The sequence below is a fragment of the Chlorocebus sabaeus genome, chromosome 7 (genome assembly GCF_047675955.1).
Source record: "Chlorocebus sabaeus isolate Y175 chromosome 7, mChlSab1.0.hap1, whole genome shotgun sequence".
NCBI classification, from domain to species: Eukaryota; Metazoa; Chordata; class Mammalia; order Primates; family Cercopithecidae; genus Chlorocebus; species Chlorocebus sabaeus.
This window is the reverse complement of record NC_132910.1, coordinates 64,984,738-65,010,864: the sequence shown is the minus strand read 5'-3', so window position 1 is coordinate 65,010,864 and position 26,127 is coordinate 64,984,738. Positions and strand designations below refer to the sequence as shown.

General features: G+C 35.8%; 1 protein-coding gene across 7 annotated transcripts in view; it reads left to right on the top strand.

Annotated features, from left to right (window-relative positions):
* CAMK2D (calcium/calmodulin dependent protein kinase II delta) overlaps positions 1 to 26,127 on the top strand; it is a 315,871-nt gene that overhangs the window by 208,763 nt on the left and 80,981 nt on the right. For 6 of the 7 annotated variants that reach the window (XM_037991198.2, XM_007999628.3, XM_037991199.2 and 3 more), the window contains exons 5-6: positions 12,087 to 12,152; positions 15,470 to 15,542. In XM_037991198.2, the coding sequence (XP_037847126.1) occupies positions 12,087 to 12,152; positions 15,470 to 15,542 (139 nt within the window). Of the gene's footprint in view, positions 1 to 12,086; positions 12,153 to 15,469; positions 15,543 to 16,494; positions 16,568 to 26,127 lie in introns of all 7 variants that reach the window. The other variant, XM_007999632.3, reaches the window with a different exon arrangement.

Here is a 26,127-nt window from a genome sequence, read left to right as displayed (position 1 = left end):
AATATAGGAAACCTTTTTTAAATGGAAAAGTAGATATTTAATAGTCACAATTGAGAGTTTAAAAGAAACTAGTTATCTCCATCAAGAGTCTTTATTTCATAGATTCTCTAAGGATGTTTTAAATTCTAGGTTAGTTTCCTTCAACACTATCTCAGTCTGTAATATTTTTCACTAAGTTCCCCCTCTACCTTTTCCAAAACTTCCTACCATTAAAATTTGCTTAAGTGAAACTGGGACAACATGAAGTATATTTGGGTGGGATAGGATACTGTGCCGAAGTTATTTATTTGTATTGTTCTTACCACAATAGTTTAGTACAGATACACTCCAGACTTTGAATATTGTGACTAAATAGTCTCCAGGTGATCAACTAAAAAGAATTGTATTCTGTCATCACTTCTCCTCCCATTGATCCCAAGAAGTGTCTCCAAGAAAATCACCTTTCCTTCTCCAACATTAGAAATCAGTGGGATGGCACCATCCACCAAACTACCCATTAAACCACTATCTTAGAGTTGGAAACACTGAAACACCCTTGTTTCCTTCTTACGGTCCAGCAAAATGGTTCGATACTTTGGCAGCACATCCTTCTCTATAGAACCAGAGGGAGCGAGTGGGGAAAATACAGGAAGAACCAAAAGTGAGGATTTTATGAGAGACAAAGTGAAAGAAAGCTCTCAATGAAAGAAAACCCACACATTCGGCTTTCAGTACCCAGATCCAGAGTGCCTATGTATGCCTTCCATTTGCCATTGTTTGCAGCCTGGTTTGCATTGTAGTAACTTAACACTAGTCAGTAATGATGCCTACAAATAATGTGTTTATTATATGTGTAAGAATGCATTTTATTTTGTTTTTATTTTTTGAGACAGAGTTTTGCTTTTGTCACCCAGGCTGGAGTGCAATGTTGTGATCTCGGCTCACTGCAACCTCCACCTCATAGGTTCAAGCAATTCTACTGCCTCAGCCTCCTGAACAGCTGAGATTACAGGCACCCACCACTATACCCAGCTAGTTTTTGTATTTTTAATAGAGACTGGGTTTCACCATGTTGGCTAGCCTGGTCTCAAACTCCTGACTGCATCTGCCTGCCTTGGCCTCCCAAAGAGCTGGGATATGTGAGTGACTGTGCACAGCCAGATGCATTTTAATTTTAAGTCCACAGCTAAAGATTATCTTGTCATATTGTTGAAAAGTGACAGAGCTACTACTAAGTGTGAATAAAGAGCTTGTAGTTTTGCAGGCATTCATTAAATTAAATAAAGCCATATATACCTGTGAACATAATAATCTGTTTTTTAAAAAACAATGTATTAAACCAAACTATTAAAGCAAGTTTCAGTAAATAAGTTGCCTAACATTTGCACATAAAAAGCAACAAATAGTTTTTTATTCAATGAACAATTGATTATTAAAATCACGCAAATTTATCTTACTGAACTGTTACAATTATTAAAAATGGAAGCAATGTAAGGCTATATAGATCTTTGTAGGCAGCAATTAAGTATAAATCTGTTGCTACTTCTTTTGTATGTTAGCCTGAAAAAGAAAAAAGCATGCACTTAGAGATCACATGGGGAAATTTGGTAATTCAGATAATTTGACAGATGATAAGCTGTCTCAAATCCGTTTAAGAAGATAGTATAGTATAAGTAACACACAAATATATGAATAAGTGAATAATTTTTAAATTGACAATAATTTGAATGATCTAGACTTACCTCAATCTCTGTATTCTAAATAGGCAATGTGCTAAGAAAATGAGTATAAATAAGATTTTAGATAATTACTTAACGTAGTAATTTGCATGTGGGATGCCTCTGCTTAGCTGTTTCTTAATGGAGCTCTGGCAGAATTTTTGATTTGTAAAGGAGTCAAATAAGACTTTATCACCCTTTACTTAAAAGAAATGTATTTTCATTTCCTTAGAAAAATATTCCAAAATTTAGAAATATGGCTATTCAGACTAGTCCTCTCTTTTCAAATTAAATTGAATTGTGCAGCTTTACTGTGATGCTTATTTTTTAATTCATTGAACATTTCATATCCAGTAAAAAGTCAGCTAAAGTTACTAGAGCAAATCAGGCTTTTTTTGAATGCTTACTAAGTGGGTGTGTATGCTTGCATGTACACGTGTATGCATGCACATATACAATAAACCATTCGGTAATATTCCAGAGACCCAACTATAATGCCAGTAAAAGAATAAGAAATCTGTTGTCTGATGATATTTGTAGTACATGACAACAGAACACTCAAACTGAAGCATGAAGAACTTGTGAGGATGAATGTTAAACCTAAAAACAATTACTAAGTCACTTCTTAGCTGTCGACAAAATCAAAAGGTTGGGAATAAAACCGGCAATAACTCTTGATATTTTTTAAAAAAATGATATTACTATCTTAGACATCCCTTCAGAAAGCATTGTTTCTGTTAAGCCTGTGTGGAGATTAATCTGGCATTATCTTTTTAAAAATGTCTAGATTGACTTAAGCCTTTATTCAGATAAATGGGAAAATGTTATGTAACTAGAAATGAGCTACTAGTTTTCATTGTGAAAGCACAGTCACTAGAGCATATCAAAAAGCATGCTGAGCACATTTGGGAGAAGGTGATTTTTTGTTTGTTTTTAAGAGACAGAGTCTAGTACTTTCTCCCAGACTGTAGTGCAGTGCCGTGATCATAGGTCACTACAACCTCTACCCTCTGAGCTCAAGCAATCCTTCTCCCTAAGCCTCTTGAGTGGCTGAGATTATAGGCATGCTCCGGCATGTCCAACTAATTTTTTAATTTTTTATAGATATGCAATCTCACTATGTTGCCCAGACTGGTCTTGAATTCCTGGGCTCAAGTGATCCTCCTGCCTTGGCCTCCCAAAATGCTGAGGTCACAAACCTGAGCCACCACACCTGGCTTGTAAGTCCCTGTAGTAATAAAATATATCCTGAATAATGTGAGGAATGAGAGGAAAGTTAGAGACCAAATAAGGGGAAATTGAGATTCCTGTTTCCAGCTCTTTTGTTCCTTTTTTCTCTCCTCTTTCCAGTTGAACTCCTGTTTCTTCCTAGGTGTTCATGTCCCACATTTCTTCCTGGCCAACTCTTCCTCATTTATGTAAGGTCCTCCTTGGATAGCACCTCCTCTGTGAAAGTTTCTCTGACCCACAGAAGGAATTCATTATTCTCTCCTCTCTTTTCCCTTAGCCTTTATGAGACTATTATTTCCTCTTCATTTTTTGCTTATCCTTTGTATGGAGTAACTTCCTGAATCTATATAGCAGTGGTGTGGAACCTTCTAGGAAGCATAGGAAATAGGGGAAATAGCAAGAATTCTTCATAAACTGCAATAAGTGACAAGATGCAGCAAGACTCCCAGCCTTCCTGGCTGGCATGGGGCACTGACTGGTGTAATGTTCCAGTGTGGATGTTACTGTGTATTCATCAGTGAGTCTGCATAGATAGAGTCCACATATGTCCCATTTGTGCTAATTCTTCTTCCCTTCATCATGCAAAAAGGTAAGTATTGGGTGAAACTTTTTTTACTTACAACTATACATATTTCCTCGGTAAATGGGACAATTCCTGAGTCTAGGACTTGCTGGGTCTTAAGGATTGTGACTTTAAAAATAGACCTATGCTTTAGTTAAAGCATGTTCCACAGGAACATAATTTTTTATTCATGTTTTTGTTTTCTCCACTAGACTAGATGCTTGATAGAAGTTACAACTTGATTCTTTATATTCCTGTCCATTAGCATGGGCAAAGCTCACACATACAATGAATACAGTTGAATAATGTTTGTAGAATTCGTATATAAATGACACTGTTTAATGACAAAGTTTAACTCTCCATGAAGTTATTCGTATTTTCAGGAAAAAAAAAATGCAGTGAGAACAAATGAGTCACCCACTGGAGAACTTAGTATGGGATGTCCTGGTATCCTCAAAACAAGAAGGATCATTTAAATAGCTTGCAGCCACCTGTAGCTTGAGCTCTCCTTTGTAAACATCTACACACTCACAGGGATCAACAGTAACAGTATCTCCTCTCCAGCAGAGGATCTGTTGGTCTTCTGAGTATTGAAGACTGATAAATGATAGAATCTCTTCTTGTCTGACATCTTTGAAACTCCCGATGTTCCAGAACCTGGAAAACCTGTTGTCGTGTAGGGGCGTATCAACAAATCAGTAGCTTCACTCATCTGTCACCTCTATTTCAGGATTCTTTCTGGAGTATTGATGATTAGAAATATGTTAGAATCTGAACTTTGGGGTATAAATTCACTATTATCTACAGTAGCTTTCCTACTTTCATAACAAGATCTACACATTTTGTGGCTAAACAAATGCTCGTTTTTCTGATGACCAAAGCTAACTTTTAGATGAATTACTGATATACAGAAACTATTTCATCCCAATTAACATGTGAAACACAATTTAACTGTGATGATGTTTTCAGTCAAAGGCAGTTGCCTTGGCATTAACAGTGAAATCTTACCTGCACAGGAAGGCTCAGCCTAACCCTGGCAGAATTCCTAGGCTGTTTCAGTACATGTGACATTAACAATATGTAGCTTATCAGGTGATGATACTCAGTTAGTAACAAGTTAGTAACATTCATCAGTGGGCCAATGGCAGATATTTTTAAAAGTGATTATAATTTTTCTCTAAGGATTACCCAAGCATAATAAATAACAAAATATGAGCAAAAATTGTGATAATACAAGGGATTTTTAAATGACAATGATTTTAACATATGGATAAATAAAAATAATCATGTCTATATTATATTGTTTGAAAGTCTAGTGAATGACAAGTGATAGCATAGGTATTGAGAGTTTATCTTTTATTCAGCAAAACTTCTGATAGGCTTACTGAATTCCAATAGTTAATACATAATTCCTCTGTGTACTCAAATTGTTTCTAATTAGGTGGACTTCTCTATTCTTTTAAAAATATATTTTGTAAATATTCTTGTTATCTTTAGAATATCTGTGGTGCTTGTAAAACCATATACAGTGATTTCTTTCATTTCCTTTGGGTTTTTTAATGCATGGTAGAGTATATAGGTCAGATGCCTTTTGAAATGCCTGATATGTTAGAAATCCTCCATTCACCTCTTTAAATGAGTATTTGCTTTATTTGTTTATTTATTTGTTTGTTTATTTCTTTGTTTTTGAGACAGGGTCTCATTCTGTCATCTAGGCTTGAGTGCAGTGGCATGATCAAGGCTCTCTGCAGCCTCAATCTTGCAGACTCAAGGGATCCTCCCGCTTCAGCTTCCTGGACAGCTGGGACTACAGGCTCATACCACCCCACCTGGCAGGCTCTCATTATGTTACCTAGATTGTTCTTGAACTCCCAGGCTCAAGCAGTCCTCCCATCTCAGCCTCCCAAAGTGCAGGGAGTATAGGTGTGAGCCACCACACCCAGCAAAATCAGTATTTTATAAGTGAAATTACATGTATATACACACATACCCTAATAGTATATGTCTGTGTGTGTGTGTGTATGTGTGTGTGTGTATGTATTACAGTTGTTCCTCGCTATCCACAGAAGATTGATTCGAGGACCCTCTCGGATAACAAAATCTGCAGATACTGAAGTCCCTGATATAAAATGGCATAATACTGTATTTGCCTATAACCTATGCACATCCTCTGGTATACTTAAATATTTTTAATTGTTATTTGTTTATTTTTGAATACTGTATTTTTGATCCTCAGTTGGTTGAATCTGCCATGTGAAATCTTCATATACAGAGGGCCAACTGTATATGTAATTTAATAATAGCGAATTACTAAAAATATTGGGGCCATAATAAAAATTATTGATAGCAAATTACTAAAAAAATTTGGACCAATAAAGATTAGTGACTTCAAGAATTAAAAGACTATACATATATGAAAATTAACTCTTAAAATGTGACTTGGTTATTCAGTTAGCTTGGATTGATGAAGCAGAAAGTTAAATGGTGATTATGAAAACTGAATTTTTGTATATGTGGTTTAACTACATTGTGAGTTACATGAGTGTGTTATTTCTCCTTTTGTCTCACTACTTTAATGGGAGATTATTGTTGCCCAACTCTGGGTCTAGTGTGTAATCAACTCTTTTCAGTCAGATTCTTCACCTCCAAAAGAGTGTCTTGCATCTTTGGGTCTGGGCCCAGGTTCAACTCCAAGAACTATACATCTCAGGAACCAAAGGTTATGCTTGGCAGGGAAGCCTAATGCCCCAGCAGGGCACTCACTAATCTATCTGAGTGGACTATTAGTGTTTTTCTATTTTTAAAATTTGTTTTATATATGCACAGGTACTCTAGCATCAGCTGTTGTGTCCTCCAAAGAGTTGAGTGCATTATTGTATCAACTCATCCATGCTCATAATATACGTGTATGTGCCAAGTGGAATTCTGGGAAGCTAAGGGTAGGACTGGTGCAAAACTGTGCAGTTACAAATTATAGGCTTCTGAAGAGGTAATCTGACTCTGTAAACCAGCCTCAAATCAAAAAAGATAAGTACTATGGTAAGACATAAGAGCTAGTCTCCAAAACACAGCTTGCACAGCCCTAAATTCATTATTAATATTTCCATAAGGACATAGAAAGGATGCTATAAATGACTCTCACCTCACAGACACTGCAGAAAGACCACTTACTTTCAAATTTGACATTCTGCTTCTCCATGAGTGTTCTTGGGAATTCCTGGAAGAGAGACGAGCATGTGGAAAGGCCCTGGGGCAAGAAGGAGCTTGCTATGCTTGAGGAACTGGAGGAAGGCCATCACAACTAGACCTAGACAAAGAGGGGCGCCAATTGGGAGATAGGTGGGATACAAATTAAGCAGAGACATGAAGGTCATGTCAGGAGTTGGCCTGAAAAATCGGTGTATAGCCGTTAAAGAGCTTCATGCAGACATGTGACAAAATTGGATGTACATTTACAGCTATTTTGTGGAGAGTTGATGCGGGGTTGGGGGGGCGGGGTGCCGCGGCCAAGATAGGAAATGGGGCCGGTTAGGAGTTATTGCAGTGGTACATGTGAGAGATAGCAGAGACTTAGGCTGTTGACAATTGTAGTGGAGATAGTAGTCTTGATTCAAGTCCTGTTTTGGAGATACAATCAGCAAGATTTAGTTAGAGATCAGTAGATACATAATAGAAAAGGTGATTGGGCCTCTTCACCCTCAGGTACTAGCTCAAATAACAGGTCAAACCAGAAAATCATGAACTGGTGCTTATCGTTTCATTCACCCATTTAATTATTTAATCACTTATTCACTCAGAAAACATTTATTAAGCTCTTTCTGTGTGCCAGGCACTGTGTAAGGTGCTGAAGAGACAATGTCCCATTATCATTCATGTGCTCTGCCTGTCAGGCCCTTACACCAGTGGTTGGCTTGATTTACTTTATGTCTTAGAACATGGTGCTAAGGAGACCTACATTTTTCATTGTATCCCCATAGACTTTGTTCATTTAGACATGTGGTTCCCTTCAGGGGTCCTTAGGGAGCCCCTGGGGTAACTAGGAATGGATGGAGTTGGCACACTGGTTGGCACGCTGACAAGGTAGTGCTGCCGCACCTAGAACGGGGCCTGGTGTTGAAGTCTTGCCATATATAGGACAGCTGCACACTCATAATGTAGAATCATCCAGCCAAGACACCCAGTAACACTCCTACTAATGAGCCCTGATCAGTTTCACACTGACCAGTGACTACTCTCCTGCCCCCACCAGTAGTCAAACTGTCTGACTTTAATCAATGATTAAAGGGCCTGTAAGTGGGAATTCTTTATGTCTGTATTCTTCCCAGTCTTTTTGCATGATCCTTTGGGCTATTCCAAGCCCCTTGTCTTACCCTGTTCTGCTCCCCAAATTGTGTCCAAGGGGCAAGCTAGTAGGGCAGCACAGACAAGAAAAAAACTAGTCCTTTTCCTTTCTTTTGTGTGTGTTCTTGGGAAATGTCCTTAATCTCCATTACTTTCGTTTCCTTGTCTGTAAAACAGAAATAGCACTAGTATCTACTTCATAGGGTTGCTGTGTTACAATCTCTAGAGCACTTAGAACAGCGCTTGGTCTTGGCACATTTTCTTAGTCTTTTGGGCTGCTTAGCAGAATACCATAGCCTGGGTGGCTTGAACAACAGACATTTCTCACAGTCCTGAAGGCTGGAAGTCTGAGATCAGCGTGCCAGCATGATCTGGTTCTGGCGAGGGCTCTTTCCTGGACTGCAGGCTACTGACTTTTTCTTATATTTCTACATGGAGAAAAGAGAGGAGAGAGCTCTCTGGAGTCCCTTTGGTAAGAGCACCAAATGAGGGCTCCACCCTCATGACCTGATTACTTCCCATAGGCCCCACCTCCTAATATCAGCACTTTAGGGGTTAGGATTTTAACCTGTTAATTGAGGAGGGGTCACAAATATCCAGGTAGTTGCACACACAATAAGCACCCAATGAATATTTGTTGTTATTGTTCAACAAGTAGAGGACAGTGTGTTGGATGACCATGCAGGTGACACAGATGAGTATGTCACCATTACAACTTCTGCCTTCATCACTAAATGAAGACATACCAATTGCTTAAATGCAAGGCAGCATGAGATACGTTTTTTAACAAACAAAAATCTGATGGTGGTGATTCTTTGTTTAACTGCTTAATGAACCTCTGTTACCTCTGCTCAGAGACTTGGATTTCAGGTCTGGCAATTTCATCTCACTAGGCTTGTTCTTCAGCTTTAAGTTAATTTCCCAGGGGAAATTACTCATTTTTCCAGGAGTTAGTCCCAATCCTACCTTAGCAAGATTGCCTCCTACTTGTGCATTAACTAGGTGCCGCTTTTGGTTCCTGTTTTGCGTCGGCTCCAACCTGAAGTTCCTGGCTTTCCCCCACCACCTTGAGCACTGCTTTTAATCTCCAAGTCAGGGCTACTCCTTGGGTTACTGTGGCACCATTTTTTTTTTTTAAAGCCCAGTCTTTGACTCTACTTGCTGCTCAACCTCATGGTCAAAGATCTATTACTGATGAAATTTTACGAATGTTGTATTCTGGATGAAACTAATTTTAACCATTTCTGATGTGAGGTACAAATTGTACACTAGAAACAAAAGAACAATTTATTGTACAGGGTAATACAGTGTGAATCAACATCACTGTAAATAACAACAATAACACAAATATTTATCTTTCTGATAGGTAGTCTCATCTTTTCATGTTCTAGAGTTATCTTTTTTTTGCTTGTGAGCCCTAATGTTCTGGAGATACATAAATGGCAATTAATGCTCCAAATTTATAATTGATATGCTTCATATCATAGTAGAACTCTGACATCAATATATTCACAAAATCTCTAATTAATTAACAGTTTATTCATGAAACTGATTTAATTTGGGCACTATATGAAATTTCACACAACACACTAAAAATTTTCAAAAATATGTAGTAACTATGGCTTAACTTTGTGTTCTATTAAACAGCAATGTAAGTATAGAAATATGTTAAAGTTAGAAAATTCAGTAACTTCTCTTCAAGACATTGAATTCTATTATAACTGCCATTTTTTTCTTTTCAGACATTTATCATACGTATAGAAGAAATAAAATGGTTTCATTTGTGTAAAGATGTTTTTAAATATTGGGAAAAATGAATGCTAGGAGAGAGAATGTTGTCAGACACAGTTAACTACATAATCTAAAACTCAACATGAAACTCTACACCCCTCAAATTTGTCTAAAGCTATTATGATTTATTGAAAACTACCAGAATGCTAGTCCCCCTGACTTTCAAGTATTCTCCTTTAAATATGAACCCCTTAGGAAATAAAACCTATTGCCATGTATAACTAAACTTTGGTATGTGTATGATTTTTTTAAAGCTCAGGTAAAGTCCAGACTTACAGTAAATGAAATGGATAGCATGATTCTCTAACTGGGTTAATTCATTGAATCATTATTTCAAGAGTCATTAATTAAGCAAATATGTATTAATGCTAGGTTAGATGCTAACATAACAAAGATCAGTAAGTTGATAGCCCAGTGATCCAGGATCTGGTATTTCTCATAGGGCAAATAATGTGTTTAAGGAGCCTATAAATAGCAGCAATTTTATTAATGTCAGTAGACTTTAATCAATGTTTATTAAACATTTTAACAATCCCAAATTGTCTAATATATGTAGGTTTTCTAGGTACTTATGGTCAAAAACAAGGATAACTATGAGTACATATTATATATATAATACGTTAGTCACATTCAAAGGAAGAAATCTCACAAAATCATCACTATACAGGCAACAGTAGTTTTGTTGAAAGTGTTTTTTGGCTAATTATTTTGCATTGTAATTTATGTAAGGTACATTGTGTGATAGCCTTATTATAGATTCTAATTGGAATAAATAGCTATGCTATTAAATGGAATTATGTACATGTAACCTTGATTTTTAGAACATGCCTATATGAAGATTTATATGATAATTTTAGGTAAACATTTTATATGTAAAAATAATAGAATTGGAAGTAATGACTGACATTAAAGGACTGAAGTATCCAGAATGCAATTAAGAGAGGCCGAAGTTGCATAAATGTTCAAACGTATTTATAATTTTTAGTATCCCATCTTTTCATTTTGGGAAGGAGAATAAGGGAGAGAATACTAACTGGTGATCTCTAAAACATGCTATCCTTTGATGATGTTTCAGAACTTAAAGCAAAAAAGCAAACAAGTGAACAAAAAGAAAAACGAATTTAGCATCCTTTTATCTCACTCTGTAGTGTTCATATATGAAGCTCTATACCTTTACTTGATGCTTTTCCAAATGACTCATGCCTTCTAAACTGGAAAGACTGGCAATGTCATTATTGGAAAATCTGCACTGTGAAGTGGTTGAGGGCATGAGCTGTGGAGTCGATGGCCTGCCTGTGTCACTAAAGACTGTGTGATCTTGGGCAAGTTACTTAACTTCTCTGGGCCTCCATTTTCTCATCAATAAACTGGGAGGGGAATTGCTTGGCGGGCAATTGTGGGGATTTATGAGTTAATATAATGCTTAGTACACTGTGTGGTTTATTGTAAGAACTCAGCAAATGTTAGCTCTTGCAAGGTTAAATCCCAAAGATGAAATATCCTTTTAAAATCAAGCCAGATCATAGCAGAAGAAGAAATGGTTGATAAATGAGAAAATGGTCTACCTTACTAATAACAAAAAATTCATATTAACGTGAATTTTCCACAATTGAATAGGTGTTTATTTATTAATAATAACTATGATTAGTAATGATTTGGGCCTGTGGGCACCTTCACTATGTTGGGGGTGCAACCATTTTGGAAGGCGATTTGCCCTGTCTGCTCTACAAAATTTTAAATGTGGGTACTCTTTCACCCAGTAATTCTACCTGTAAGAATTTCTCTTGTAGAAATACCCTCTAATATGCACATATATGTGTGTGGACGCATGTATGTACACACATGCATATCTCTATTGATTGCTATGTTACATTAAATTGGGGGAAAATCCTTCTGATATGACATGGTGCCCATAATTTAATGTAAAATGACAAATATAATTAGCTTAATTATTTACATATAGTATGTGATCCCACTTTTGTGGGAAAAATATCTACTTTTATGTGTGTGTTTTCAAGGGGAAAAATGTATCTTTAAGGATGCACACATGCAAAAATAGCAAAAGGATACATGGAAGGATACAGCCTGCAAACTCATACTCAGTAACCATGATGTGTATCATCTCCTTTCGTTTAGAAAATGTTTCTAAACTGTGCCAAAATTTTGTCAGGTATCAGTTAATATTTGAAAAATTGAAATGAAAACCATTTTCTGTAAAAGATATTGCCTAATATATTTATGGCATACAGAAAATTGTGACCTCATGTGTCTGATGATAGACAAATAAAAAAGATTAAAATGTTTAGTATAATATAGATTTCACTTATGAAGAGTCTTATGGTTTAAAATGTTTTGATAACTTTTTAAATCATCTAAGAAAAAATCTATATGAACACATTTGCAAATCTATTGATGCTTATTTTTTTCTTCTTTTTAAATGTGATTATCTTTTTTTGTCTTCCCAGAGTTACCGGAGGTGAACTGTTTGAAGACATAGTGGCAAGAGAATACTACAGTGAAGCTGATGCCAGGTAAGTGACTTGCCCTGAGCAAGATACAAGACTCAACATTCAAATAATACTTTTTCAGTATATTTCTTTACAAATGCATGTTTGTACAAACAAATGTTTTAAGGATCTCCAGGATGATTCTTAGAAAAAAAAAAAAAAAAAAAAACTATGAATCTGGTCTATATTTTTATCTAACATCTGTAGTTAGATTACATATGTTATCAAAAACAACAAGAAAACACAAAGCAAAACACCCCACCTAACTGGAATGACTTCTGCTAAAGCAATATATTTTTTAGTAAAGGTCAGAGATCAAAGATTGAAATCCTCTGATCCCTAGATAGATTATAGGTTGCCTGGTGTTAGCCAGTAGTCACACGTGGCTATTGCAATTTCAGTTAATTAAAATTAGATTAAATTAAAAATGTGTTTCTCAGTTGATCTGACCACGTAGCTGGTCTAGCCAACTGCCTAGTAGCCACAAGTGTCTAGTAGCTAACAATTGGCCAGACCAGATATATAACATTTTCACCATCACAGAAAGTTCTACTGAACGATGAATATCTAATCACAAAGCAGAAACAGACTGAAGAAAGTCTCAGTGGTCTTTTTAAGGAACTATTATTAGCTAATTAACTCTTTGAAAATTTCATTAAAACCCTCGGACCTCTGAGTTGAAAAATACTTATTCAAGCATTTAAGAGAGTTCAAGAGTAATTTTTCTATCTTGTTAATTGGCAAAATCTTTACAAAAGTTAAAAAAAGACTAAGTTTTTTGTCTAATTTGCAACTTCCTAGGCTACCCAAGGCAACATTTTTGGAGTGGAGTAACATTAACCACTTGCTTAGATATTACTTAGACTGCATGGTGTTAATTTTCCTGTGTAGTTTTATATATCCTGTAACTGTCATTTAATTTTAAAAATCTGATCAAGAGTGATTGGCTCATTATTAGCAATGTAAATGAGATGTTTGGGGGCAGAGATTGAATCTGCCTCCATTCTCTAATGCTGCCGGAGCTTCCCAAGACTTGCTGATCCCATTGTAGCCTGACCCTCAGCAGATGTCCAGCTGATATTAAGGTTCCCAGCCCCTCCTTGCCCTCAGAGGCACACTTCTAAGTTTCTAATTTTTCTTCTTGGTTTAATGCACTGTTTATGGCATTTTGCGAATCTATCCGTACGTGACTACATTCTAATTTTTTAATGTAATTTTTATGGCCAAAGTCAAATAGAAAATTCTGTGTAATTTATACTATGATGAGTGAATCATCACTTGCTCGGTTTACCACAAATCCCCACATTAGGGTCCTGAAAGGGGCCTTGGGGAACCTCTGGAAGTAGCTATTTGGCCACTTGCCAAGAAACAGTGATAGTTTTACTCAAGGTACTAAACTAGGGAATTTCATTTATTTTGCCCTTCAAAGTTATGTTAAACAGGCTGTTACTTGGTTTGAAAAATACTGGTTGAAATTAAAATAGAGACAATTTTTACTGCTAAAGAGCCCTAAGATTTTTTTTATGAAAGCTCTCAGACAAAATTAAAGAGAACAAACATTTCCTTCTAACTACAAGAATAAGGAGGCTATTTCTCAGTCAGATGTGGTGGCCCACTCCTATAGCCCCAGAACTTTGGGAGGCTAAGGTGGGAGGAATGCTCAAGCCAGGAGTTCGAGACCAACCTGGGCAACATGGTGAAACCCCCTCTCTACTGAAAATATAAAATTAGCCAGGTGTGGCGGCATGCTTCTGTAGTCCCAGATAATCCGGAGGCTGAGGCAGGAGAATCCCTTGAATCTAGGAGGTGGAGGCTGCAGAGATCATGCCACTGCACTCCAGCCTGGGTGACAGAGTGAGACCCTGTCTCAAAAGAGGATATTTGATTGTCAAGAAAATGGTAAAAATTTTTTACTAGTTCTCGAAAATGTAAGAATTGAATCCATTCTCACTAGTAAAAGAAAATGAATTCCATTTAGTATATATTATTGTTTACTTCTTTATCTTCTGTTATTCCCAAGATTCAATAATTTATCCTTGTTGTTTGAGAACAGTAAGAGAAATATTCCTAAAGAGTAGTGCAAAGTGAACATTATTGTAAAAGAAAAAAGATTCCTATGGTTTAAAAATAATGACCAATACTTAAATAAGCAATGTAGTCAACAGCAATGAATGTGAGACCCTTTTAGTCGTATTGTTATTGAGAGAACTAGAAAAATCATAGTCATTATCAATTTTTAAAATATTTACATTGTAATAAATCAGAGGGTGATTACTTTTTTAAATTCAAGATTTTTCTTTGGAATAATATTATTTTATACATTAAACAGTTGAAAATGTCCTTATTAAAATGTTTGCTTCATCTTTCAATGAATAAATGTAGTTCAGGACATACTTTGGATTACATTTGGATTACACAGTGAACTTATACAAAATTCATCACTGTGATATGTTCTACATTATTATATGTCAGATGAAGCTCACAGGACCTTATAGGTGCCAAACAAGGATTTCTCCTCTCTAATTAGCAGTCCATTTGACATCAGTGAACCTTTAATAAGAATAGCATAAAATGTGCATTTTGATGTAGTATGAAGCAAAAGTTTTTCTTCACTGAAGTGTATGGAAATAGGTTTAACAATTACCAATGCTCCAGGGGATTATAAATTTGTATTTATTTATTCTTTGAAAGCTCCCTAGCTCTTCCCCAAAATATTCTTATACTAAAGCAGAGTTTATTTTATTTATGGGTTTGCTTTAAATTCTCCCGTTATTATTGGAGACTTGCATTTGTTTTCCTGTTATATACTTTACTAAAGCAACACTTCTAAGGCAAAATGGTAAATGTGTCCCTCCATTTTTTTTGACCCTTGTTTCACCTGCCACTTCATCTGTGTTTACCCTCTTGTTTCAACACGTGTTTAATTGTGACCTCAGATTTTAAACAGTTTAGATGTGTATAAGAAATACCTGGATATTTTATATCTCTGAAGAATTTTCCCAGAACATTATGGGAATTCTTTATAAATTTTTCTTTCTGAATATGGAAATTTTACCTTCTTATACATGTTATTTAATTTGCACACTTACAATGAAAACAACACAGCTCAAATTGTTTTGTCTGAACATGTCACAAAGTCTATGTTGGATGTCATTTCTGTTAGAACCAAAATTAGCTTTATTCAGCATTATTTGATTCCGACGTAAAGCTAAAAACATGTGAAGAAATATAATTTTTGTTTGTTTGTTTGTTTCATTGGGACTTTTGTTTTATTTCATATTCAATGTGATTATGTGCCTTTAAAATGTTCTCCCTTCCATTCTGCCCTTGTATCTTTGCAGTCATTGTATACAGCAGATTCTAGAAAGTGTAAATCATTGTCACCTAAATGGCATAGTTCACAGGGACCTGAAGGTCAGTATATGGAGTCCATAAATCTGAATCAAAGCAGTTTTGTTTTTTTTTTCTGGGGAAAGGGCAGAGGGTGGGTATTTAAAATGGTTACCTTGCCTTTCCCAACTTTTTTCTAAAATGAATATATGATGAAATGATAATGCATGATGCCTCTTCCAGTTTGCTCATCTACAGGCTAAAATCATCTACAGGCTAAATATACATCATAGCAAAAAGGGAAGAATACTGAAGAATACAACCTGTTTAAGTTTCCAAGCAGTAAACTACCAAAAGGGGTTTAGGGGTAGGCTTTCTTTAATTGCCCAGCATTTGCCTGGAGATAAACTTGGCCTGTGATGTATGTCCGCCTGTAGATTTAAACACCACTTCTGTTCTGAGACCATGGGTTGCTGTAGCAGAACAACTGGTTACGCATTGCTCCATTTGAGTCTGATGAACCCTTAGGCAAGAGATAATAATTGCCAGCTAAATTAAAGCACAAGAAGTTAATGATTTATCAAAAATTCATTAGGTATCTTAATTTAACCTTAATGGTGCCCTGACTGTTAATGTTCAGCTTTTAGGACAATACTGGAAAAATGGGAGAGAAAAGGGAAACCGTTTATATGATGGGCTGGAGGCGGAACACAACTGCTATAAAGATTATATTTGTGTTCCAGTTTATTTCCTGGAAGAATTTATAACCAGGAAATGATCTTCTGAATGACATGAAATATTTTCAAAATGGATTTTTCTAGAACAAATGGACCCACATTCTGGCTCACATCTGGCAAGATCTGATTGTTCTGAGGTAGTAGTCACTCTACTTGAGCAATATGTTTACATGACTGAAGGTGTACAATACAACCCCAGTTGTCTGCTAGCTCTGCACTTTAACCCAGTCTCTCTGAGGGTATACAGACAGTGAGTGTAAGCTTGGAACTAACACACGCCCCCTGGTGTTTGCATGCAGTCATTGCATTCAGCAGATCCTGGAGGCTGTGCTACACTGCCATCAGATGGGCGTGGTCCATCGGGACCTGAAGGTGAGTAATGCCGTTGGAGAAGATAAACCACCACACAGTTCCTAATGACTGTTCAGCTGCAATTATGCCTGTAAAGGCAAAGTATGATCAATCAAGTTGTGTGGACTTATTCCAGCACATTACTCAGGAACTTTCCCTCACCACAATCTCTATTATTTCATCTCTAACACACACTTGAGACATATAAATCTTGATTTATCCCGATAGAAATAACTTCCCAACATTAACAATAAATAAGATGCTATATGTCTTTCCTTGTAAGGATGGATATAGCATTAATGTGACTTTCAATAGGACTTGATGATCTCTTCTTCATTCTAAATTTGTTCTATGGACATTGATCAAACATTTTATATTCATATGATATATACCCAATATTATCTAAATACTTAGTAAAATTATAAAGTAAGTAGAGATAAAGTTATTAGGTGAAGTTTTAGCCTAAACGATTGTGTGCTAAAGAACCCCATTCTCTTTCCCTTAACATTAGTCCTAAGAATTCTGAGGACACTGAGGCCTCTTAGTTTTTTATTTATTTATATTCCTAAAGACCAAGATACTAGTGTCTTCTGAAACTATAGATATAAAGAAAGCAAAACAAATTTAATCATCAAATAATATTTATGTAGCAAATATATATGGATATCCGTGTGTGTGTGTGTGTATATATATATATATATATATATATATTCTTATTTGAATGCCTACTGATACCCTTAAGACTTCACTCAGCATCTGATACCCTTGAGGACAGAGAATTTTTAGATCATTTAGAAATGAAATAGCTCACAAGGGGAGTATTTTTTCATTAATTTTCTGTCTCCATTTCCCAGCACTCTAGTTTTACCCGTGGAATTTCAGAAAAACAGCGAAGCCTAGAAATTGAAATGAAAAACTACTGGATAAGTAAAATAGTAAATGTGAGCACTATATAGTTTTGATTCTTTCAGACTCGGCATTTTCTAGGCATTAGGACAAAGGTTGGCAAAGGATAATTTAGAATGTCTAAAACTGTGTGTGTTTAGTGAAAGGACCTAGACTTATTTCTCACGTGCAGACTTTTCTGGTTATAAAAAATTATAAATCCATATTTCCAGTCACTTAATGTTCTAGAAGACTGTATCTCTAAACCAATTACATGAAAATGTGATTTATAAGCAAAACATTGCCTTAGTTTTCTGCAATCTTCTTTTGATTTCATTTAATTCTGAGAGTTTTAAATATCAAAAGCAGGCTGGATGTGGTGGCTCATGCCTGTAATCCCAGCACTTTGGGAGGCCGAGGAGGGTGGATCAGGAGGTCAGGAGATCGAGACCATCCTGGCTAACATGGTGAAATGCCGTCTCTACTAAAAATACAAAAATAAAATAAAATAAAATAAAATAAATATCAAATGCAAAGGTATGGTTAAGGGCATTTTCTTCTGAAGAGCCAAGATAAGACTATATATCTGCTAACACTTACCAAATGTACCTATTAGTATAAAGCAAAAACAGTATGTTTCTTTGAAAATTCATGTATTTTGCAGTCACCTCAAAAATTCTTTACTAGCCGTTTACAGACAGAGCCCCTTTTGTTACCTCTCAGAACCGATAGCACTACTTTCCTTTTTAGTGAACATATATGAACATGCACATCATTTGTGCAATTTTTTTTCAGATACTTCTATAAATTTATTATTTGAAACATTTTACTCCATGTTATATAACCATAAGTGGACTTTAAAAGCCAAGTATAAAAAAATGTGAATCCTCTTCCATAACTTTAAAGTTATTTTTTGTGGAATTATAATATGGGACTTCTCTAAGCATTTGGACTCAGGTGAACCCTTCAAAGACTGGAACTTTAATAGGACATGGGCTGTGAAGAAAAATATATTCTCTGACATATGAGCTGGGCGCGGTGGCTCAAGCCTGTAATCCCAGCACTTTGGGAGGCCGAGGCGGGTGGATCACGAGGTCAGGAGATCGAGACCATCCTGGCTAACACAGTGAAACCCCGTCTCTACTAAAAATACAAAAAACTAGCCGGGCATGGTGGCGGGCGTCTGTAGTCCCAGCTACTCGGGAGGCTGAGGCAGGAGAATGGCGTAAACCTGGGAGGCGGAGCTTGCAGTGAGCCGAGATCGCACCACTGCACTCCAGCCTGGGTGACACAGCGAGACTCCGTCTCAAAAATAAATAAATAAATAAAAATAAAAATAAAAAATAAAAACTTCAGCAGATGATTTTTAGGGAGGCTTACCAGCAAAAGAAATAACTTGCTGCATTCCCCATCAGATTTCTTTAAGGCAGGGAAAGTACTTTTGCTCTCCATTCTTATTCTGATTCTGAGAAAGGACAGAAATGAACTTTTGAGAGAGCGTGTTATAATTTTTGTAGTTGTTGTCCTAGTTTCTGTCAAATTGCTGACTTGGATGGATTTCAGTTGAGTCTGGTTCTCAGTGCTTGCTTCAGTAGGCCATTTCATAAACACACTGAGAGAGTTCAAAGCACGTGCGTTAGAGGCAGTTGATGTACCTCTTGAACATGCCAAATCCCTGGCTTTGTTTTGTGCCTTTTATACCCATGATGTATACTCTGATAAATATATTGTTTGTGATAGCATGTTTACCAATATAGTAAAGTTAAAAAGATCAACTGTTGAAATTTTTATTACCAGGCTTTAAACAAAAACTTGCTATTTCTATGCCATGTATTTTTGTGTCCATATACTAATTAATATGCTAATTGATGTGCGATTGAAATGTTTGTTGCACATAGTTTAATTTGTCCACATCAGTGAGAAAAAGAAACACAGGAAATGTCATGTTTATCATGATCAAAAGCACCTATGAGGATATAAGTGCTGTACAATTTGTATATAAGCCCTCTGGAAGCACAGCTGTTTAACATACTGTGATACTCCACAGTATCTAACATAGGGGCTTATACCTGGCCAATACCTGCAGCATATTCCTTCAATTTAGAAAGGAATGAAGGTCAACCAAAAGTACATCTATAATATAAAAGGCAGCATTCAGTAAAATAGGTTATTAAGTGTTCATTAATATTTGAATAACATAAAGAAGATAAGTATATCTTCAGAATAAAGATCACTATTTAGTTGAGTAACTGCTGCTCATTGGGGCTCATTAGACAGTGGGAAATTATGAGGACCTATAAACAAGGGTGAGGTACAACAGGCAATTTCAGGATGTCCCTGAAACAAGCAATAGGAGAAGAGTCAGGGTGGTGGGATATCAGCGTCAAGAAGGTACATCCATCGGCACCAGGCAGAACCTAGTGGATACATGGACCACAACCTTTTGTCTAAGGTGTGTCCAGTGGCAGGCCAATTAATATAGATCTAGATAGTATTAGGAGGATCTAGTGGTGGTGATAAACAGTACAGTACAGTTCAGGGATAGGACTGTAGTCTTTGGGAGTGTTTGGATCAAGTGAGGACCTTAATAATCAAAATGGCAAAAGATGCCATTTATCAAGCAGTTACCATGTACCCTGTATTGTCTTATCATACAGTCTTCAGAACTTTATGAGGAAGGCACTCTGATCATTCCCATAGTACATAAATGAAAATTTAGCAAACACAAGTGAAAGAACTTAAGATCACTCAGCTAGTAAAATATGATTGATGCCTAAGAAATTTGATTCCAAGTCTGCATGCTTAATCACTACTACTTCTCAGTTTAGTTAGTTGGATGAATTAAAAGCCTGTAAAGAGACCAAAGAATGAGTCAAAACAATGATAGGAAAATAATTTTGCTAGCAACATTCAGAATAATTTGGGAAAATGGTTCTAAGTTTAGTGAATCAAAAAATAGTCCTGCCTATGGGCCTTCCAGAGATAAACAAAATCTGTATCATTAGGAATAAAGAAAATGATATAACGTAGAGTAGGGGGCAGTACAATTTGGCAGTAGACAGGTATATGAAGTAAAACTTTTTCATTTAGAAAATCAGTAAGGTAGCATTGACCACAGCCTTTGGAAAACAAGACAAAGAAGAATAAAATGCATTTGCCACATTTGATTGCCGCACGAAGACAGTTAATATCGGGTGCTTAAAAATATAGATTCTTTATAAAGAGCTGAGTGCTGTAACTCAGTGTTGGATATTTGTGAATTGGTGGTTTAAAGTTCAAATACAAAAAGAGAAGAACGAATATTCATCAAACATTCCTTCAGCAGCTACTTACGCATCATTTTAAATGTGGACATAAATTACTGAGCAAAACAAGAACAGACCTTGTGTGCATGAAACCCTGCTGGCCATTGAATTAAGGATCATTTAAAAATGTGTATGTAGGCCAGGTGCAGTGGCCCATGCCTGTAATCCAGCACTTTGAGAGACTGAGGCAAGAGGATTGCTTGAGGCCAGGAGTTCAATACCAGCCTGTGCAACATAGCAAGACCCCATCCCTACAAAAAAAAAAAAAAAAAAATCAATATATATACATATGTGAAAAGCGTATTGGTGATGTTCTTCCCAGAAAGGAGGAAGTACATCAGACAAGTACTGCATTCAGAAAAATATTAGGTCAAAGCAAGGTTGCAGTAACAAATGACAATTTTTAATGTCACAAGAAATAAAGGAATGTCAGATCAGATATGTTTTCTCATTTGAGATCCTGGAGAATACAATTTCTTTGACTTAGTTGACAGAATAAGTAAAGGAGATAGTTATAAAGCTATGCTTTTTCAAATAACTGTATTTGAAACAAAGTAGTAAGATTTCTGCAGTTCAAATGTACCAGAAATGGTTATTAAACTATTTCATGAACAACAATCTGGATAGGAGGCTTCATACACACAACTGAATCTTTAGCAACAAATCAACACCCTGTGAATTGGTTCAGCAGAGAATACTGCCTTTAGTATTAGCCCCTATTCAGAAGAACAACATTACTTAATGGAAACGTCATTGAATGGATGGATAGATGGATTAGATGGATATGAGAGAGAAAGAGAGATTTTAATGAAGAGAATTTGGAGATTTGATGGGAACTTTAAGGCTGTTTCATAGAAATAAATTTATGGCCAGAGTAGAAAGGAATTAGTTTTCAGGGAAGTGGAGAGATGAGAAGTATTTAGTAATTTTTTTTTTTTTTTTTTTTTTGAGACGGAGTCTTGCTCGTTTGCCCAGGCTGGAGTGCAGTGGCGCGATCTCGGCTCACTGCAAGCTCTGCCTCCCGGGTTCACGTTATTCTCCTGCCTCAGCCTCTGTAGTGTCTGGAACTACAGGCACTCGCCACCACGCCCAGCTAATTTTTTTGTATTTTTAGAGAGACACGGGTTCACCATGTTAGCCAGGATGGTCTTGATCTCCCAAGCTCGTGATCCGCCCACCTTGGCCTCCCAAAGTGCTGGGATTACAAGCGTGAGTCACCATGCCCAGCTAGTAAATTCTTGTTAACCATGGGTAGTAGATATATCAACCTGTGAAATTTATATTTTGGATAATTATAAAATCACAAGTATACTTTTCTCAGAGCCTTGTTTAGATAAAAGTTTAAGGAACACATCATCTGTGTGTGTATGTTTAGATATTTTTGAAACAAAGTATGTATTTGATCAGTTTAATAATTCATTTAGTCATTCCGGTATTTCTTTATTGAGTGTCTAGTGTTTGTCAGGCAGTGGAGAAGCTGTGGGTAATTGACACTATCCCACTGCAGTTACACTCTGGTTCTTTCAGTCTACCCAGCAGTGTGTGCTGATAATGTAAAAGTAAATTTATAAACAGGAATGGAATACAAAATGATTCTTATGAACTTGCTCATATATGCATAGCAATAGAGTACTTCCTAATTGCAAACTTATAGCACATACATCTGCTAGAAACTCCTTGTGCTAAGTACATGAATTCAGGCATTAATTCCACACAAAAATAAAAGCTAAAATCCTTTGTACCATGTATACAAATGGGACAAGTGAGCTTGACATTCAAGCTTTTCAATTCATGCAAAACTAAAAAAAAAAAAAATAGTTTATTTTGGGGAGCTTCATTCGCACCTTCTTTGGCAAAAGATAAGTGACAGAAAACACACCAAGCAGAGAATGATTTTCTGTTAAAAGAGTGAGATTCTCCAATAAAGGAAAGAAATTTTAAAAGACAATTTTTACTCCTTAAAAAATAATATCCAAAGGAATGTAAGAATTAAATAATATAGAATAATAAAATTACTAATTTGCTTTTTATAATATTCAAAAATTTAAAAAGAGATAAAACACACATGATTTTACGTATGTATTCCTAATGGTTGAGTCTTTTAGATGTGCACAAATTAAAGCCTGATATGATTAATGCTAAAGGCCATTGCTTTTGCCAAATCAGTTTCTTAATAAAGATGTGATAATTGGTGAAGCAAGGTTAAAACTATATTTTTTCATAAATTTTGGATATGGGTAGTAAATATTTTTGAGTACTTCAAATTCTTCTAAGAACATCTACCGAATGAACTACCTTTTAAAAATAACTGTTTTTATACAATTAGTGGAGTTTCTTTAGTATCACATCTTTAAAAGGAAGGAATTAGAAAATCTAGCTTCAGGTCTTGGCTTCATGTTTTTGGGCCTCCCTACCTCATGTAGAAACTGAAAGATTTAAGTTATTTTATCTCCCAAGTCTCTTCCAGTTCTGAAAGGGATTCCATCAGCCTGCCTGTGTACTTTGAGGCATTTGAACAGTTTCAAGAAAACCTTGAATCATATTGAAAGAAGTTGCCATTGTATTCATATGAAAGTACAGAACAAAACTTGCAAACAGTTGCTGCTCATTACAGCTGATATGCTATAAATGGTTGTTGACACTGAGACCAGATGTCATGGAAAATCCTGCATCATTAGGAAGCAATGGGGGTGGGGAAGGAACCTATGTGTAAGAATGTCTGTGCACTCTATTTAAAAACCAACCTAGAAAGGGATTTCATTATAAGAATCTAAAGATCCTTTCAATATATAAAGACTAACATAATAGATTGCATTAAGTTGGCGTCATTAATAAAGACATTCCTCAAGTTACAAATATTAAATGTTCTGCACATTGAAATGACCAGCTGCACTGGAATGTAGTAGCTAATCACTAATGTGTATGTTGTCACCACAGAGGACAGAGCTCCTATGATAAAACCCAGTGTGATTTTATTATTTCATAGAAATTGTTATGAGATATAATTTAGTACCTTATAATGTTCATTTGAGAAATTAAGGAACTAATTAATTAGCTCCAGGCATTTGTGAGTTGCCCAAGTCAACATAGGTAATAACAGTTAGGGCCAGGACATGAACCCAGATCTTCATCTAAATCATCACCCTGCAGTGCTGTGGTCCATAGTCAACTAGCTACATTTGAAGATCTGGGTTTCTGATCTCATCTGTCTGATTTGTGTTAGAAAATCAAAAAAGTGGAATAGTAGCAAATAATTGTGTAGTGGTGGTCCTTTCTAAGGAGGTAATCATTAATTAGGTGAGAAATTCTACCCTTTCAGCTTGGGTAAACTATATTTGCAAATTATCTTCCTTTCTATAGGCATTCAGAATTTAAACTAACCTTGCCAACAAAATTTTGTAGTACAATATTTTTAACTTGGAAGCTGTATGAGTGGTAGTAATTCAGGAAAATTAGAATAAATGTGCTTGTCCTGATTAAAATGTTCCTTTAGAAAGTCTTAGTGATTAAGCCTCCCACACAATCACAGAACATGATAGGAGGGTTATTCAAACTGATATATACCAAAGAGTTATATAGAAATCAAATTTGTGTGATTATTTTTAATGTTTCATTGGAGCTGCCCTTTAAAGCAATCTTGTGATGAAATATTAAAAAGTGAATAATCCCTTAAACTCATCATCCTAAACTTTTTAGTTTTCATTATACAATTTCATTTTAGATCCTAAATTTTAGTAATCATCCTAATTTTTAAATTTTCATTATATAATTATATATTTCAGGTTTGCCTAAAGATATACATAAATATGAAATCATGTTAGTCTCTTCATTGTTACATCTACACAGTCACCTTCAAATAACCCTGCCTTTTCTTGTACATAACTGCAGCTGAACAGTCTTCATGAGTATAAGGTGCAACTCTGGTCCAGATGGATTTACTATTTTCTGGATGACTCACAAAGGCCCTACAGTGAGGTCTTCTTTAGTTATGAATATTTGCCCCAGTCATTCAGAGGATATATGTGCATGATAAAACTTTAAGATGTTCCATTTCTTCTGAATCGGCAGGTACTTGGTGCTTGAGGCATAATGCACATAGCCCTGCCCAGCAGCTTTTTCATTTAGTGATAAGAGTGAAAACACACTATTTTTTAAAAGGTTATTTACCAGTGACGCTGACAGTTGCTCAACAAACTTATCACTTGACTTCAAACACCTAAAATGTGATTTCTAAAGTGATTGGAACTGAGTCTGTGGTTGACAAATTAGGACAGATGTGTATTAACAGAAATCTCTGACATGCCAATGCTTTTGAAAGTGAAGAAAGAATTAGAATCAACCATTGCTTACAGTTTGATGAGCTTTATCCAAGTTGATTATTCCATGAATTAATAGTTGGAACTTAACTTCTTGATCAAATTAGGAAATGCATCAATGTGGTAGACCATAAATTTTAGTTGCAAAAATAAAATGTCAATTGAAAATAATTTAACATGAGTAGATACTATTGTATATTGATAAACAAAGTTCCAAATAAATTTCAAATGTTAGGTTTTACTAAAAGTCATTTCAGAATAAAAGCCTTTTATATTCTTGAGATATCTTCATCCCATACTCCAAATTAAATTATGTATTTAGTGTTGAGGTGGTTAAAAATCCCTATCAGCCCCACAAAATTAGAAAAGTTTTCTCACATTTACCAGTCATCATAATAGCGATGAATCTGATGGCAGTGAGCAACAATAGCCTGAAGAAGTCTGGTATTTGGTTAAAACTTACTCGCCAACATTCTAATTTCTTATAGATTTAACGTAATTTCTTCCAAGTTCTGGTTATGGGTCTTTGCTAATGTGCATGGCTGGCTTAATTAATAAATTAGATACTGGTTTAGGCTGTGTTTACACAAGGTCGAAACAAGCAACAGAATTGACTAATTCAGTGAGAAAAATGTAGCCAATTTGATTTTTAAAGCATGACATTTCTTGTTTATTAACATATAAACAAAATGAATTTGATTGACTGAATTTTTAGATTTTCAGACAATCGTTTTGGCACTTGTAGAGTCCATTGTTTCCCAGCTTTTTTCAGTCTGAGACACACCTCTAAATTTGCTGGGTTTTGTCCCCAAATAGGAGGACTTTGAACCATTCTCCCATATACATTCTAACCCAATATATTTATCGAGTTTGGAGTTGTACATCCTTAACTGTATATATTAATCAGCCTCCTTTTCCTAACCATCTTCATTTCTTAAAATCCACAAAAGTGATTCGTGGAAATTGAAGACTGTTCCCTGGTGCTTATTTTCAAACTACTAATGTGTCTTGATAACATTGGTTGGGAAACAGTGGTATAGACACAGCCTTATTCCAAGACTGAGTTATCAGCCCT